The 15,097-nt window shown below is 40.9% G+C and overlaps 1 protein-coding gene across 4 annotated transcripts in view; it reads right to left on the reverse strand.

Annotated features, from left to right (window-relative positions):
* LOC122773919 (endothelin-converting enzyme-like 1) overlaps positions 1 to 15,097 on the reverse strand; it is a 68,312-nt gene that overhangs the window by 16,704 nt on the left and 36,511 nt on the right. For all 4 annotated transcript variants that reach the window (XM_044032910.1, XM_044032912.1, XM_044032909.1 and 1 more), the window contains one exon: positions 5,596 to 5,818. In XM_044032910.1, the coding sequence (XP_043888845.1) occupies positions 5,596 to 5,818 (223 nt within the window). The remainder of the gene's footprint in view (positions 1 to 5,595; positions 5,819 to 15,097) is intronic.

Genomic DNA, 15,097 nt, shown 5'->3' on the forward strand with positions numbered 1-15,097 from the left:
CAGATTTTACAAAAACCTTTTCTGACTTGATGTCGTCAGACTGCGACGTCTGATTCAAGTGACAACTTGAGGAAATGTGTCAGGAATAGTGATGCAATGATTAGTCGACAGTGTCAAAATGTGTAACTGACAAATGTATTTGTTGATAACGATGTTGTGTTATTGTATATCACGCTGACTGTATATTTCTTATTTTTATTTCCCCACATCTTCAACATTTTTTTTATTATTACTTTTATACTTATATTTATATTTATCCTTAAGTGTGTTTATGTTTCGTACTACTGACTCGTAGAACCCGCACAAGATTTCCAATGTGCCTGGACTTTCTGTTTAAGCACAAATGGCAAATAAAAACCTTGAACCTTGAACCTTGAACCTTGAACCTTGAGGAGGAGAAAAATATGATTTTATAGCATGAGTCATCTCACTTTCTACTCATCTATGCACATGCGCTATAGCATGAGACAACCCCATGCCTAAACCTAACCCTAAAACCAGGACCAGCCAAACATTTCCTCACTTTCACTCCACATGGTTTATACATTTGTGACCAGCCAAGAGAAAACCAGCAACAAGTTGGCCCAGCACAAGTCAAGAAAACAAAGAACAATACATATTTTTCCAAAAAATCTGATATTTTCTTTTTGTTTTACAGAATATGCAAGTTGAAATTTCGAGAGAAGCCACTCAGTGCTTCAAATCACTTAAAACCATAAACTCTGTCTTTGAATTTGGGTTTTGAACGCTGTGGACCGATTTTAAGTTGGGTGTGGCGATACCACATTCCAGTGCCTTTGTTGTTGTTTTTTGAATGAAGATGGACAAGGAAAAAAGGCCATTGTAGAAGAACTAAACTGTGGCTGTTCTAAATCTTTGGCAGTGCCCGATGCTTCTGGTCACACTGATGTCGATCTCACTTCTGCGATGCTACGACAGAGCTACAGAAGAAGAAGCTGCGGCGGTGTGTCGCCACAGACTTTCTCCAGAGCTTAAGTACAACAAATGGATGAATTGTTTCGCTGCCGAAAGAGAATGGCAGGACGTGAGAATAATTGGACACCTTGAGGTGAACAGACGTACAGTAAATACTTCTGAAAAGCACCCCAAACATCTTATTAACCTCCTCATCTTCTTATTAGTTTTCTTTGACGTCGTTAATCAACGTTACCTTCGTGTTCATTCAAACTCACATACAGGGATTAAAAAAATGTTTTTCATGCTAGACGCTGTCTTTTAATAATCCACTGTGTGTTTCAGAACGTTATGTATTGTCCTGTTATAAACTTCTGTTGGATCAGATGAAGCTGTAACGGGAGCATGTGATCATCTGATATTAATATGAATAACAAACCAACCTGATTAGCTTGAATAATGTGTGAATAACACAGCTTTGGGTAAAAGGTATTGACTGTGATGCTAATGATTTAGCAACAGTCTGGGCGTTAGCACATCAGCTACAGAAGCTCATTCAGTAACACACTGATCCATCCACACTACACCACAGAGCCATTTATTTTATTTTATTTTATGTTGTTTGAAATTAGAAATACGGATCTATCTTTGACCCTTCTAACTCTTAAGTATATTACCTTTCTTGTTTTTCATTTTTATTAAATGTATATTAATTTTCATATTTTTATTTTTCTCTGGGAACCCTCGAGGTCCTGAGACCTGCTATTGAGAACCATTGTTCAAACTACTACAATCGTTTCGGTCCTGTGGGCTAACAGATATGAGATGTCACTGACAGCTAGACTGTGAGGGGGTTGGACTATGTAAATGTGATAATACGGTCACTTGGCTCCCAGAGGGTGTGAATGTTTTGGCCCTTTTCAACTATGGTCCCAGCTCGACTCGCCACGACACGGGCAGAGTCATCACTGCACGCTGCATGAAACCTGCAGTCTCACCATTGGATGTCACAAAGTCTTCCACACTGTACCTGTAAAACGCTGTAAACGTTCCCAATAATCAAGCTGGAAGGAATATTACGTGACACACAAATCCTTCAAAGATCTTTGATTTCACAGCACAACAACAAAAAACTCAACAATCTAATGCCAAGCTGAGCTCATGCCCTTTACTGGATCACAGAGGAATAGTCTGATGCACTTCTAGGCTTTATATTTTGAAAGAAACTGTTTTGAATTGGAACTTTTTCCCCCAACTTCAAATAGATATTTTTGTTTTTGGATAATAAGTGACGGCCCTTATGGACTGACGCTTCTGTCTGTTTTGTATTCTCAAAGGCAGAGAGATCCAACGTGTCTCATGTTAATTACACCTAATTACACCTAATCCATAGTATATTGGCCACGGTTGTGACATCTAACAAACCTAAGCTATGCATTAGTTGCCACACGGAAAACTGTTGCCCCTTCACTCTGTTTGTGGGTTTGCATACTTGCCCGCTATCACTAGTGTCAAAAGAACTTTTAAAGCATCGCACTGGTGCGTTCTAAAACTATTGTAAGCACAAATTCTACTCCTGAATGGATAGGGGGCATGTTGTGTCCCTTGACGGTCCCTCCACATTGGCAATTCAGGATAACAACAAAGCCTGTCTTCCCCACTCTGTCTGCTGTCAGACTCGCGGCTCCTGATGCTCATTAATTCCTGGTCGTGCTGAGGCAAGCAGCATCAGTGAGTCAGTCAAGGCTCCACACATCGCCACTAGCCCCAGGTCTGGTCCCTCTGGTTTTCCTAATGAGCTCTCCAACCACTGTGGACATGCCAACATTCTACCGACTGTTGTCTATGAGCTGTGTGAGGATGGGGACACTATCAAAATGTAATGAGTATGAGAGTGACTCTGCAGCCCACATTTGACACTGAACTCTACTCATAAAAAAGTGGGGTTAATGGTTTGAGTGATATTTAGGCACTTAAGGGATTAACACCCAATTTATTGTGTAAAAACAGATGTGATAAAATATCCTTTTCTGTTTCTTCATCAGATTGAGCATTGAAATTGACACTTTATCTTATCAATATTATAATACAGTAGGAGTTGGGGACCTGAATGGCCACATTTAGGAGAGGTTATTGGTAGAAATAAATCTACTACCCATGTTGTGTATTATTATTATTATTATTATGTATTTTTTAAAATAGCTTCGGTTTTGAGTTTATCTTAAATAAATAAGAAATTACGTTGCCTTTTTCTAAATTTACACAAAAGCAGAGTTGACCCTCAAATTAGCCGAATCAAAAATGAATTTGAATGTGCTTGGGGAAGGGAAGAGCGACAGGAAGAGTCCATAGATGTCACTAACTCTTACAAACTGGAACTTTTAAATTTCAATGAATGCACAGAACAATGATATTAGTTATCAGTGTAAAGTTGCGTCAGATTCGATTTTTGCATTGTAGGTCTGAGCTTTGGCAGAAATTGAAAAAGTTTGCATGAGGACAAGAAAGTAATAAAGTGAGTATAGGTGAACAGTGAGAGCATTAGAAGAAGAAGAAGAAGAAGGTGGAGGCGAGAAGATCGAGGGTTTAAAGAAAAGGTCTGAGCTTACAGAGGTTAGAAATCCCATTGGGAACCACATCCCCATGTCCTAGAACTGACATGGCACTAGATAAGAATACATATGGGAGAGGATTAGAGTGTATGAGAAGGAGACCAAATGGCAGAAGTGGGGGATTAGAGGATACTGACCTCGGCAGAGAGTAAAACAGAAACAAAAAAGGCCAGTGAGAGGCAGAGGCTGTACAGAGAGGTGTGAAGCACATGTTCCACATGTCAGTTCAGCATCAAAATCATATCACAGAAAAAAATAATGCAAGAAATTAAAGAATACTGTCACAGTCTTGGGAAATGTGTAAAAACCTTTGGCATTTGAATGTTATTGATGCACGTGTTTCCAAAGACTGTGAAATATTGTTGAGATTCAGAATGTTTACAGAGATGTAATTAAAATCCAAGGTCAGTCATGTGGGTTTCCCTCTTGCTGCCTTTGAATGTTGTATTTCTTTTATATGCCGCCGATCGGGACTGCAGGCAAACCGCTAATTACAGCATACATTTGAGTCCGAGTGGTGGAAACACTTTCATTTACCAGTAATGATCATTATCAGGCAGTTACGGCTTGACAAAGGGTTCAAGCTCAAAATTGCTGCTTTAAAACTACACTATCTGCTCCACTGCCACCTCCACAGTGTTGTGTGTTCTGTTTTTATGCAAGTGCAAGTGTGTGAGTTTAACACAACAATGGCTGTACTCACATCATCTCCAGAACTTTGCTTCCCAGTCACAACTCAACAGTGTGAGAGAAAGTACTGGATGCATGTGGGCACTTTTCTTTGTATAAATCCTTGAGCAGCGTGTGGTTCAGCTTTTTCTACATGAAACTAATTCCTACATTTCTTTTGTTGTCTCTGAATACAAATGACAAGTTTCCATGTACTGCAGGTACACGCTCAGTAACACAAGTACCACTGGGGAGCTAAAATGCTTGTTGTACCCGTAAATAAGAGTCCATTTCTGCACCTTATCACAGTACCTGTACCAGTTTAAGTGCAATTTAATACACAACAGCCATGGTTCTCAAACGTGTGCTGGGTGTACCACCAGAGGAAGCTCATGTTCCACTGGCTGAAATACTCTATAAACCAGGGGATGAGTGCATAGACAATGAAACAAATAACAAACATGTAATCATAAATGAAATCATAATAATCTAATGTCACTATACCAGTGTGTGAAGTATATGTGAGGAAGAGGAGGATGATGAGAGAACAAATGATCTCATTGGGAATTAATCTGCCTCCTGTGAGAATGGTGTTACAGTAAGAGCTCATTATTTTCTCAGGTGGTATAAAAAGTTTGAGAAGCTCTGCACTAAAGGACATCGATGTGCCTTTACAATACTGTGGTAAGTTCTGTTCTATTTGTAAAGAAACAACATGCTAATTTATGGGGTAAAACATATGCATGTGATGTCCAGTGGTGATGTCAAGTGATTTACATTATAGGTTATATATATATATATATATATATATATATATATATATATATATATATATATATATGTATATCTATATATATATAGATATATATACATATATCTATATATTCAAGTTTTCTTGAATGTTGGAAGGTGACACTTACTAAAGTTTATTATGTCACTTGAGGAGATGATACATTATCACTTCTGGGTTGTATAAATGTATATATATATAAAAAAATCATTGTTGATTAACAGAACAAAGACATTACCAACTGCGTTGTTGCTGCCTTTGTTGTTATTTTTCATTTATTTTGACATTCTGTGTCCTATGAAGTCATTGTTTTTAATTTAGTCACAGTAATTCCATATGCCCTGTGAAAATGAGGAGAAGATTTCATGGTATTAAAATCTGGATAGTGCCCAACCCTCATAGTATTTGGATTTGAAGTTAGTTTATGAAACAATTCACTTGGCCTTGTACAAACTCTGTGTTCAGAATACTGTTTCATTTCACAATATAAAAAAAAAGAAGAAGAAGTGGGATTTAATTTCCTGTAATTTTAGATCCATCCTCATTTGATACCTGTCACGTACTTCAAATGAATATAAACAATACTTTGTCACATCTATACAAACATACCTTGGCTTTGCTCTGCGAGGAGAAGTGCTGCTGGACAAACAGGGCCCCCAGGGCCATGCCAAAGTGTTTGTTGGCCTGGGTGAGGCACAGTCTGCCCAGCTCCAGCTGCTGCTCCGTGCCATCGATCTCCCGAGAAAACTCGTGGATGGTGCTGCGGAAGGCGGTGGACAGGTGTTCACTCAGCGCTGCCACGATGCGCCACAGCATGTAATTATGGACAACCCTAAGATGGAAGACACAATAAGAGAGGGTAAGTTAGTGCTGTGCAAAAGCTCCAGGACGCCATTAGATCTGTTGTCTTAGCAAAGCTACAATATAATGACCAGACAGTCTCATTATTTTTCACTCACTCTATTGGAGCACATCCAGAATATCTACGGGAAACATGTAGAACCATATGCAGGATTTAGCACTACTCGTCTCTCCTCTGCTGTTTTCCACGTCGTCGTAGCATGGCATGCAAACTAGCAGTTGTTCACGGTGTTCTGAATCATCAGGACCTTTGACACTCTACATTGACCCTCGGTGTGGAGAATAAAGCGGTTGAAGATGGATGAATGGATGGATGACTCATTAGAAAAAGATTTCTTCACTGAATTGTTCAATATTTCCTGCACGACCAGAACACAAGTGAAAAAAGGGGATGAGAGTCGGCTCACAGACTCCTTTGTTAAATAGTGAGACATTTTTATTTTTAGACATTTCCGTGCTAAATGTTGGAGATTAAGGCATGTTTTCAGGATTTGTAACTCTTTTTAACTGATCTACAGTTCGCCATTGTTCGGCATTGGGGGCTGTCTCCGCTTCCCTCTACTGTCTGTTAGAAGAAAACCAACCTTGCAAGACCAAGACCATCGACCGGCTCTCCACGTCTCTGTTCTCGCGAGAAACACATAGTGATTTACAGCACTACACACACACACACACACACACACACACACAGGTACCGGCTGTAAAATCAAGGCAGTGATTTTGTTATTTTAGACGTCGTCGGAGGAGGCGACGAAGAGGAAATGACTGAAAATGACAAGTGAAAAACAGATGCTGGCCTGGACATGGCTCTGCAGCTTGTGTTTGCTGTTTCCACTGAAAACAAATGCACATGGAAGTACTCTAATTAATGTTACTGGTGTAAAGCTGTATATCATGTCGACAAATATCTGCTGTGAACAAGGTTTATTCAACACATGCTTGATAATAACATACGCAGGTGAGTTAAAGTCATTGCTAAAATAGAAGACCAACTTTTAATCACATCAGTCCTGATCCTGATGCCAAACATCACAGAAGTGGACTCTGGCAGCTGTCACGTGACACCTGGAGCAGTGATGTCAGACCAAGTACAGCTACAGCAGTGGAGTTTGTTAAGTTAAGTTAAGTTAAGTCCCTCCTCTGAATTCATCTTTCCTTGTAAGAGGAACATGTGTTTTTTTCCCTTTGCTTTAGGGAGAGACTGCAGCACAGACTTGTCTTTGTGAAGTGACATCTGCTGTGTCAGACTCTAATCTATAATGTGGCCAAAAGCGCCTGTTTTTCCATCTGCCCTCTGAGCCAGTGAGAGTCAGAGAAGTTAGAGAGAAAACAAGCGGGAGACAGTGATGGAGTCGACCGTTCAGAAACAGCTCCCTCTGATCCACTCGCAGCAGAGCGGTAAAGAATGTGTAGAGTGGATCGTTCATTTATGTATTCAAGTTGTGTCTCAACCCCCCCACCCGACCAGAGTCGAGTGCTTGTGTGTCCTCATAGCGCCACTGAGTGCACACACATTTAATCTGCCCTGCGGGGACAATTGCCCCCACTTTGCTCCTGCTGTGAAATCTCTACACGAGCCTTAAGGCAAGTTGTTGTTGTTTTTTTTTCTTTCCCATGCAGCAACAGATATTAAATCAAAAGCATCTTGGCAACAGCAGCCCGAGGTTCTGCCAACAAAGCACTTGTGAAGTGAATTTAATTGACGGGAGGATGAATAAATGAACGTGAGCCTCAGGTGGTGTCCTTGATCATCAGCAAGCATCAGCTAATCAACATGTGTTACAGGTGTTGCTGCTTTGCTTCATTAGCTGGTTGTTGTAACATTGTCATCACCTGTTAGTGGCAGATTATGTGTGTGTGTGTGTCTGTGTTTGATGACGGTTGAACTCCCTGAGCCCTGATGAAGAGACAGTGATGACGTTAATCTCAGAGGGTGAAAATAATCCACAGCTCCCTCTGATGGGAGGTACAATGAAACAATGCTAACGCTAAAGTTGAGAATATTAGTGAGTATAGTAGGAGGTGTAACTAAACCACTGTTACCACCGCAAACAAAAATGAAACACAAAATCAAAATACAAAATATTTAAGATTTATTTCAAAATGTTTTATTTTATTTGTATGAAAATAAACTTTTTGTTTGCAATGATGGGAAATTTGCTCGGTCCGACTCTTTTGCGCTACCTCACTGATTGGCTACTGGACCGGAAGTCATGACTTCTCCTGATCCACTGAGCTGACGCAAACGCAAACGAGTCGGAGCAAAGAACATTTCCATCAGTACAAACAAAAAATGTATTTTCAAACAAATAAAGTACAATGTTTTCTAATGATTAAATTAAATATTTTATTTGTAATTGTGTGTTTTGATGTTGTGGTTGATTTTTGTTTGCTCAGTTCATAAAGTGTCACTTGCTGTTGTTAAATTATTGGAACAAATCTAATTCCATATTGATGCAGGTGTGTCTGGACACATATGGTTTTAGCTGGAAATGCCGTTGTCACATGACAACAGCGTCCACAGTCCAGGAAGTGCTCCAACCCTAACCCCCAACAATAGTTTAAAGTTATATTAAGTTAGAACAGTGTTGTGTTCATTTGTAATGTTAATCAGGTCATTGTGAAACACTGGAAATCATCAGGTTATTAAAAGTGATTTACAGCTAAGGTCATGTTGGAGCACTTTGACTTCCTACTGGACAAACTTGTAATTATAGCAGTGATGTATTATTTTGATGGACGGATGAAATCAATCTTGTTCTTAAGTGTTCAGGGAGACAGAGCGGTCAGCGATGTCTCACACTGGTGCAGAGGGTAGATTTGTGTAGATTTGCGTTCATTTCATTGACAGCAAAAACTATTTGTTAAGGACCAACATGTCTGCGGCCAAATGTCAATTCTGGAGGTTTTTAAAATGCAAATTTGCGTTGTTATGATTTACATCACGACTGGTTTCCACTTTGATAGTATGGAGGACTGAAAGTGCCAACTTAAATAAGTAAATACACCATTAAATAATTACTCATATGTGTCATTCATTAATTAAAATTTCCCATCAAAGACAGATAGAATAAATTCATGATGCACTGCAACACAGGACCTTAATGAATTAATGACACATTTAATAACACATTTACTTATTTAATTCAAATTTTAATTAATTAATGACACACTAAAGTAGTTATTTAATTTTGGCGCTTTCAGCCCTCCGTACGATAGAGCACACAGGGTATAATTGATTTGCATTTATCACCTCAGATGTGTGAAATGTTGTTTAATCTCCATCAAACACGTTTGTTTGGTGCTAATGAAAAAGTTTCAATGCACAAAAAAGTGCCCTCTTCAACTTTTACTTCAGTGCAAAAATCAATCTTTAATTTATCACGACAATTACAGATATCAAGTGATGTGAGAGTTGTTATGGCGATAACTGGAGCTGTCGGAGTATTGATTTGTAAAGCCATTGATACTGCTGTGATCATGCAGGGACGAACAGCTGCACTCACTTTCCCTGACAAGTTTTTCCCACTTACAGAAATTCATTCATTCATTTTCTACCACTTTATACTCCACATGAGAGTCGCGGGGTATTTAGTGTCTGAATTATTCATAGGTGTGTTTAGGGCATAACATCGGTTAAAACAACCAGACCTTTAAAAGCCAGGTGTGCGTGTGCCTGGTGCATTGCGACTGGTCAGAGATTGTCGGCACTGGAAGAGGCGCGAGTGCGATGTCCGCCGCAGGAATCAAACTCTAGATCAGTTCAAAAAGACTTAAAAATCATGAAAACGTGCCTCAAAAACTCTAACATCTAGCAAGGACATTTCTACAATTTCAATATTTATCAGAGGTGTCTGGTGTGTTTAGCGTCAGCACTGCGAGCCACATCACAACCCCTTCCTCGAGCCGTGCTGGAAGTGTGTAGTGGAAAAGTGCTGTATTGTGGTGCAGTCTTTGCGTGTGTGTGGCCGTGATAGGACCATGATGTACTTGTGTACGTGCATAAGTTTGGGCGTGCGCATGCTCACTCCCAAACTAGTTTTGTAAAGTGTCTAATTTTGTTGTAAACATCTTAAAACTTTAAAAAGGTTGGTTAGTCGTGGGGTGAAATGTGTGCGTGTGAGGTCGGTAAGGAACGTGAATTTGGCGAGCTATTGGCTTTGTGTGTGTGTGTGTGTGTGCGCGTGCGTACGTGTGCACGTGGATGAGAGAGAATGTCCTGCATGCATCTGAAGAGTCCTTCGTTCCATTACTGCATTTTTATATTGTGGAATAATACAGGTATGGAGATGCACTTTCATTATGATGAATGTGTTTAATGGATTGGTTTATTGAAATGTGAATGAGAAATGTTAAGAACTCATATTAATGTTTGTGATATTGTTTGATTCATTAGCCAGAATCGTTTCAACATGGCTGGAGACAGAATCTGTGATCAGATGAGCGACTGCATGTTTTATTTGTGGAATAATGCAGACTGAGAAACCCAAGAATTTCAATGAACACAACGCAGAGAACATTTAAGACCAGTTACACATATATGCATCATAAAGTTAAGAACAATGAGAGTTCAGTCAGTACAGAAAACATCTGCCATCTCAGCTTCACAAGCTGATCTGACTGGAGCTGCACTTCGAGGTCACCAGTGAACTAACCCATGCACAGAAGTGACAACAGCGACTGACCTTTAAAAAAAGAAGGAAAAGGAATCTGTGTTGCCAGACGGGGACAATGATTTATCGGCCAAAGGCTGTTAGAAAACTGCAAGAGTACACACAAAACCACCCAGGATGTTTCCCCAATATTTACTCCAGTACTTCAGTATTAAAATCAGTGCACACTGACAGATGAAGCAACAGCATCAGTCAGCCACTGCAGCAAAACCGATTACACAAGGCTGACGCATCGTCATATAAGGTTTGTAAAAGAAGTCCATGACAGGAGCTCTGGTCGCCGCTTTCACAAATGTGTCTACATCCTGGTAGAAAATCATGTATGAGGAGCTCAATGAAGAGAAACATCTTTAAAGAGGGGAACAACCTCTCTCCACTCCTGAGGTTGATGTCACCCACTCTAGCTGTGAACCTTCCACACAATACACACCAGTGTCAAACTCTGGAATAGGCTGAAAGTTCCATGCAATTTTAACAATAACTGTGAAAACTCTGTGACGGTCATGAAAGAGCTGAAGTGAGGGATGGAGCTTCTGAACTTTCAACGCTGAAGTGTGTGGAAGCAGTGGTGTGTCTGAAGAGGGTTCCTGTAACTCACAGAAAGAGCAGGAAAAATAGTCGTTATATTATGTGCACATTGTCAAGAGTTCATATGTGACAGTAAATGGAGAGTCTGTAGTTTCTGAAACAATGGTTTGTCACAAGCTAGGCTCGAACGGATTTTTGTAAGTGTGAAGTTATATTTTTTATGCAAAAGCAATATTAGCACTTTTATTCTACAGTCCTAGCTTGCCCCCACTTTCTCAGTTTTCGTTTTCCATTTCTTCATAGTACCTCCTCGTCATAGAACGGCTGTGACGTTGTTTTATATGCGACACATAAACTGGGGCGGGCGCACGGGATCATTAGAATCAGCTAAGAGTAGTTTGAGTACTTCCTGCAGCGCTCGTGGCTCTGACAGTGACGACAATCTCTGCCAATCAGTGGTCGGCAGTGTGTTGACGTCACATTTTAGCATCGGCTCAGTTTGCTTGGAACCTTGCCAGAGCAGGTACCAAAACAAAGTCAGTCAGTCATCATCTAACCAGAGGGTCGCGGGGGGTGCTGTGCCAATCTCAGCTTCATCGGGCGATAGGCGGGGTACACCCTGGACAGTTCGCCAGTCCATCGCAGGGCCACACACAACTAGAGACAAACAACCATTCACTCTCACACTCACTCCTATGGTCAATTTAGAGTGTCCAATTTACCTAATCCCCACATTGCATGTTTTTGGACTGTGGGAGGAAGCCGGAGAACCCGGAGAGAACCCACGCACACACGGGGAGAACATGCAAACTCCATGCAGAAAGGCCCTTGTTCCAACTGGGGCTCGAACCCGGGTCTTCTCGCTGCAAGGCGAGAGTGCTAACCACTATACCACCGTGTGCCCACCAAAACAAAGTATTTAAAGTATTTAAATTCCAGCAACTACGATAAGGAGGTATTTCCACCAGCAGGTTCATGAGCGGCTTTGGTACATATTGTTTTGCGTGTGCATTAGTACCAAAATAAGTGGCCCCAAACATATCATCTTTGGCTCCCTTCCCTTAGTGTGCCAGAGTAAAAAGGTATGTTGAAACACTACTGAAATTTGGGAACCTTGATAAGGACATTTTAGAAACTGTTTATACACAGTAAGTCTTGAAATAAATATTCATGGTACGGCATATTGGCTCAAAGACCAAAAACAGATTGGTCATCATAAAACTGCCCTTGAGCAAACACTACTGCACCAACCAAGAACACTAATACGTCTTTCATACCAGATGCAATAATCTTTCTAAAACTGTAACCATGATATTATTGATGTGTGATGTGTTCATTATTTTGTGTATTGTTTTTTTTAGAATGTAACTTTCATGGTTAATATTATTATTATCATCATTTGAAGACTGACTTCCACAAACTGCGTCCCCTCTAAAGAAAGGAATTGTGTGAGCCACCACCGCCACCTGCCCAAATTACATTTGACCAGCACAATGAGAATCAAATCCACCAAACAAGGCGTGAAGAAAAAACATTATTTACAATTACTGTCTCTACCAGCCCTTCTTTCACATCACCATGACTTTGTCTTTAGTTGGCTTCAGTCTTCCATACAGGATGGTCTCACCCCACTCTCCCTGTGTCAGTGTGGGCTTCCCCCAGTAATGGAGTCAAAGCTGAGTTAAAAGAATGCAGAGTGCCTGTCGTCTGGTGAGAGCCCCATACAGATCAGCAAGTAGGTCTTAATCACTCAAGGACTGAGTGAAGGCTCATTAGCTGGATGTTTTTAATGGGGCTGGTTAAAGAGATGAAAAGATACTGTCACTGTGGACTGAATCAACACATTAGCACAGGTAATGACCCTGCAGGCAATGGGGGGAGGGACTCCTCAATTCCCAACTTCACATCTGTAAATGTAAACAGTGTCTAAGGTGAGATTTCTATAGTTTGTCAAATGAAAAGTGTAATAATGAGATGTACAAAACAACACCGAACAACCGTGCAGTAGTCTTTAGATTTCCTTTTGTGATTTTTAACAATGCTTTTGTAATTTTGGACTCATGCAACATGCTTGTTAAAATATTTAAAGTATTCGAAAGCTTCAGGCATGGACACAAGCACCAGCCAATCAGACGTTCATGTGTTTAAACTCAAACAATACACCATCCAATCAAATCTCTCCAACTCTCCAAGGTTGTCTCAATGATGTCAGTGTTTTTGTCAAACAGGGTGCAACCCACAATGGTGTGCACCATGTTGCCATCGCTATAGCGACATGAGAAACTCTTGCAAGTGGTCAATAACAGACACTGCTCTGGTCACTTCCTCCAGCTTCCTCCAGCTTCCTCCAGCTCCAGGCATCAGACTCATTGTTATGTGTTAACGTGACATGAAAATGCCGCTTAAGGGCCAGGTCCTACTTTCAGCATTACATGTCCACAGTGAAGAGTTCCAAGCATGTGCACTCCAGTCCAGTAGCAGCAATTTCTCACCAGGTTTTCCCCAACAATTGTGGCCTTTGAGGGCTGAGTTGTACATGTTTGGGTACCAGTGGACTTCCTGTTACCATCTACTTAGTTGCTTCTGTTGACCAAAGCAAGAGCATGCATCACCTGTAACTGCTGGTGTCCTTTCTTTCATAAGTGCTTTATCATCTATTTCCCTTTAAATGGAACATCCATCCATCCATTGTCTACTGCTTTATTTGCCACTTGAGGGTCATGGGGGAAGCTGCTGGAGCAAATCCCAGCTGACACACGCAAAAAGGCATTTTCATGGGCTTCACCCCGGCAGGTCGTTAATCCATCGCCAACATCCAGCCATCATGTTGGCTGTTGAACACACATTCATTCCAATGAACCAAAACCAGCAATGAGCATGTTTTTGGACTGTGGGATGTACTGAGAAAGAGAACCCATCAAGGAAGAACATGTAAACCTTGGCAGAAATGGGATTGGAACCGGTGCACCCTCTTACTGGGAGGCGAAAATACCAACCACTTTACAAAATTAACATCAGATTCGATTGACTCCACTGTAATATATTTACTGACATCATAAATGAAGTGAAACGTTCCCATAGACTGTTATTCAAACAAACTTCTTTGTGCAGCCAGTGGAGTCACCCCCTGCTGAAATTCTCCTCAGCCAACAAACCAGAGGACTATGTCCATATTTTTATTTAGAGTCTATGTCTAAATGTGTTATGCTTTCAAGTCTATTTATCTCTATCTTTTATCTAAGTCTTTTATCTACATCATGATATATTCTCAGCTCAGAAGACCCAGCTGGGAATCAGACCTTGACTGGTAAAAGTTACAGAGCCATGCAATCCACCATTAGGTGAAGAACTTCAAGTGGAAAAAACAACAAGTAGAGAAGCCAGTGGGGAGCCAACCCTCCACTGTGGCTGTATCTGCTCTTTGGATGACTAGTAAAAACACAAATATGTTGTAAACACGTACATGAAAAGATGGACTTTCCCGCAATGGCCTTCAAAGGCAGTCTGAAAACTGTAAGGAAAAACAACACACACACACACACACAGCCTGGAGAGTGACGGATGAACAGAGGGAGCAGACGGAGAGAAAGAAAGAGAGGGGGGGTTGGTGCTTTCCCCTTCATTGGAGACCTGCTCATCTGGCTAATGGGATTGGCTGCAGTCACTCCCAGTGCACGGGGACCACACACACACACACACACACACACACACACAGTAAAAAAAGAAAGGAAATGAAAGATGGATGGAGGATGAAGAGAAGGAGGTGTGACTCCTCTTGTCAGCCTTGTATGATGGGAAAGCCATCAGTTATGAGAGCATGGGAGGGAGGGGTGGATGCAGAGAACAATGGAGAGGAGGATTCAGTCAATAGATGCCTGTGAGGGTGGAGAAAGAGAGAGGAAAAGGAATGGATGGAGGAGAAAATGGAAGTCCAATGGATGGATGGAGATGTCAATAGCATCCCCAAACCAAGTTGAAGAAAATGAAGACAAAAGAGTGGAAAAGAAATAATGCATGGCAGGAAAATGATGGGTAGGACGAGGAAAAGA

This window comes from Solea senegalensis, linkage group LG8 (assembly GCF_019176455.1).
Source record: "Solea senegalensis isolate Sse05_10M linkage group LG8, IFAPA_SoseM_1, whole genome shotgun sequence".
Classification (NCBI taxonomy): domain Eukaryota; kingdom Metazoa; phylum Chordata; class Actinopteri; order Pleuronectiformes; family Soleidae; genus Solea; species Solea senegalensis.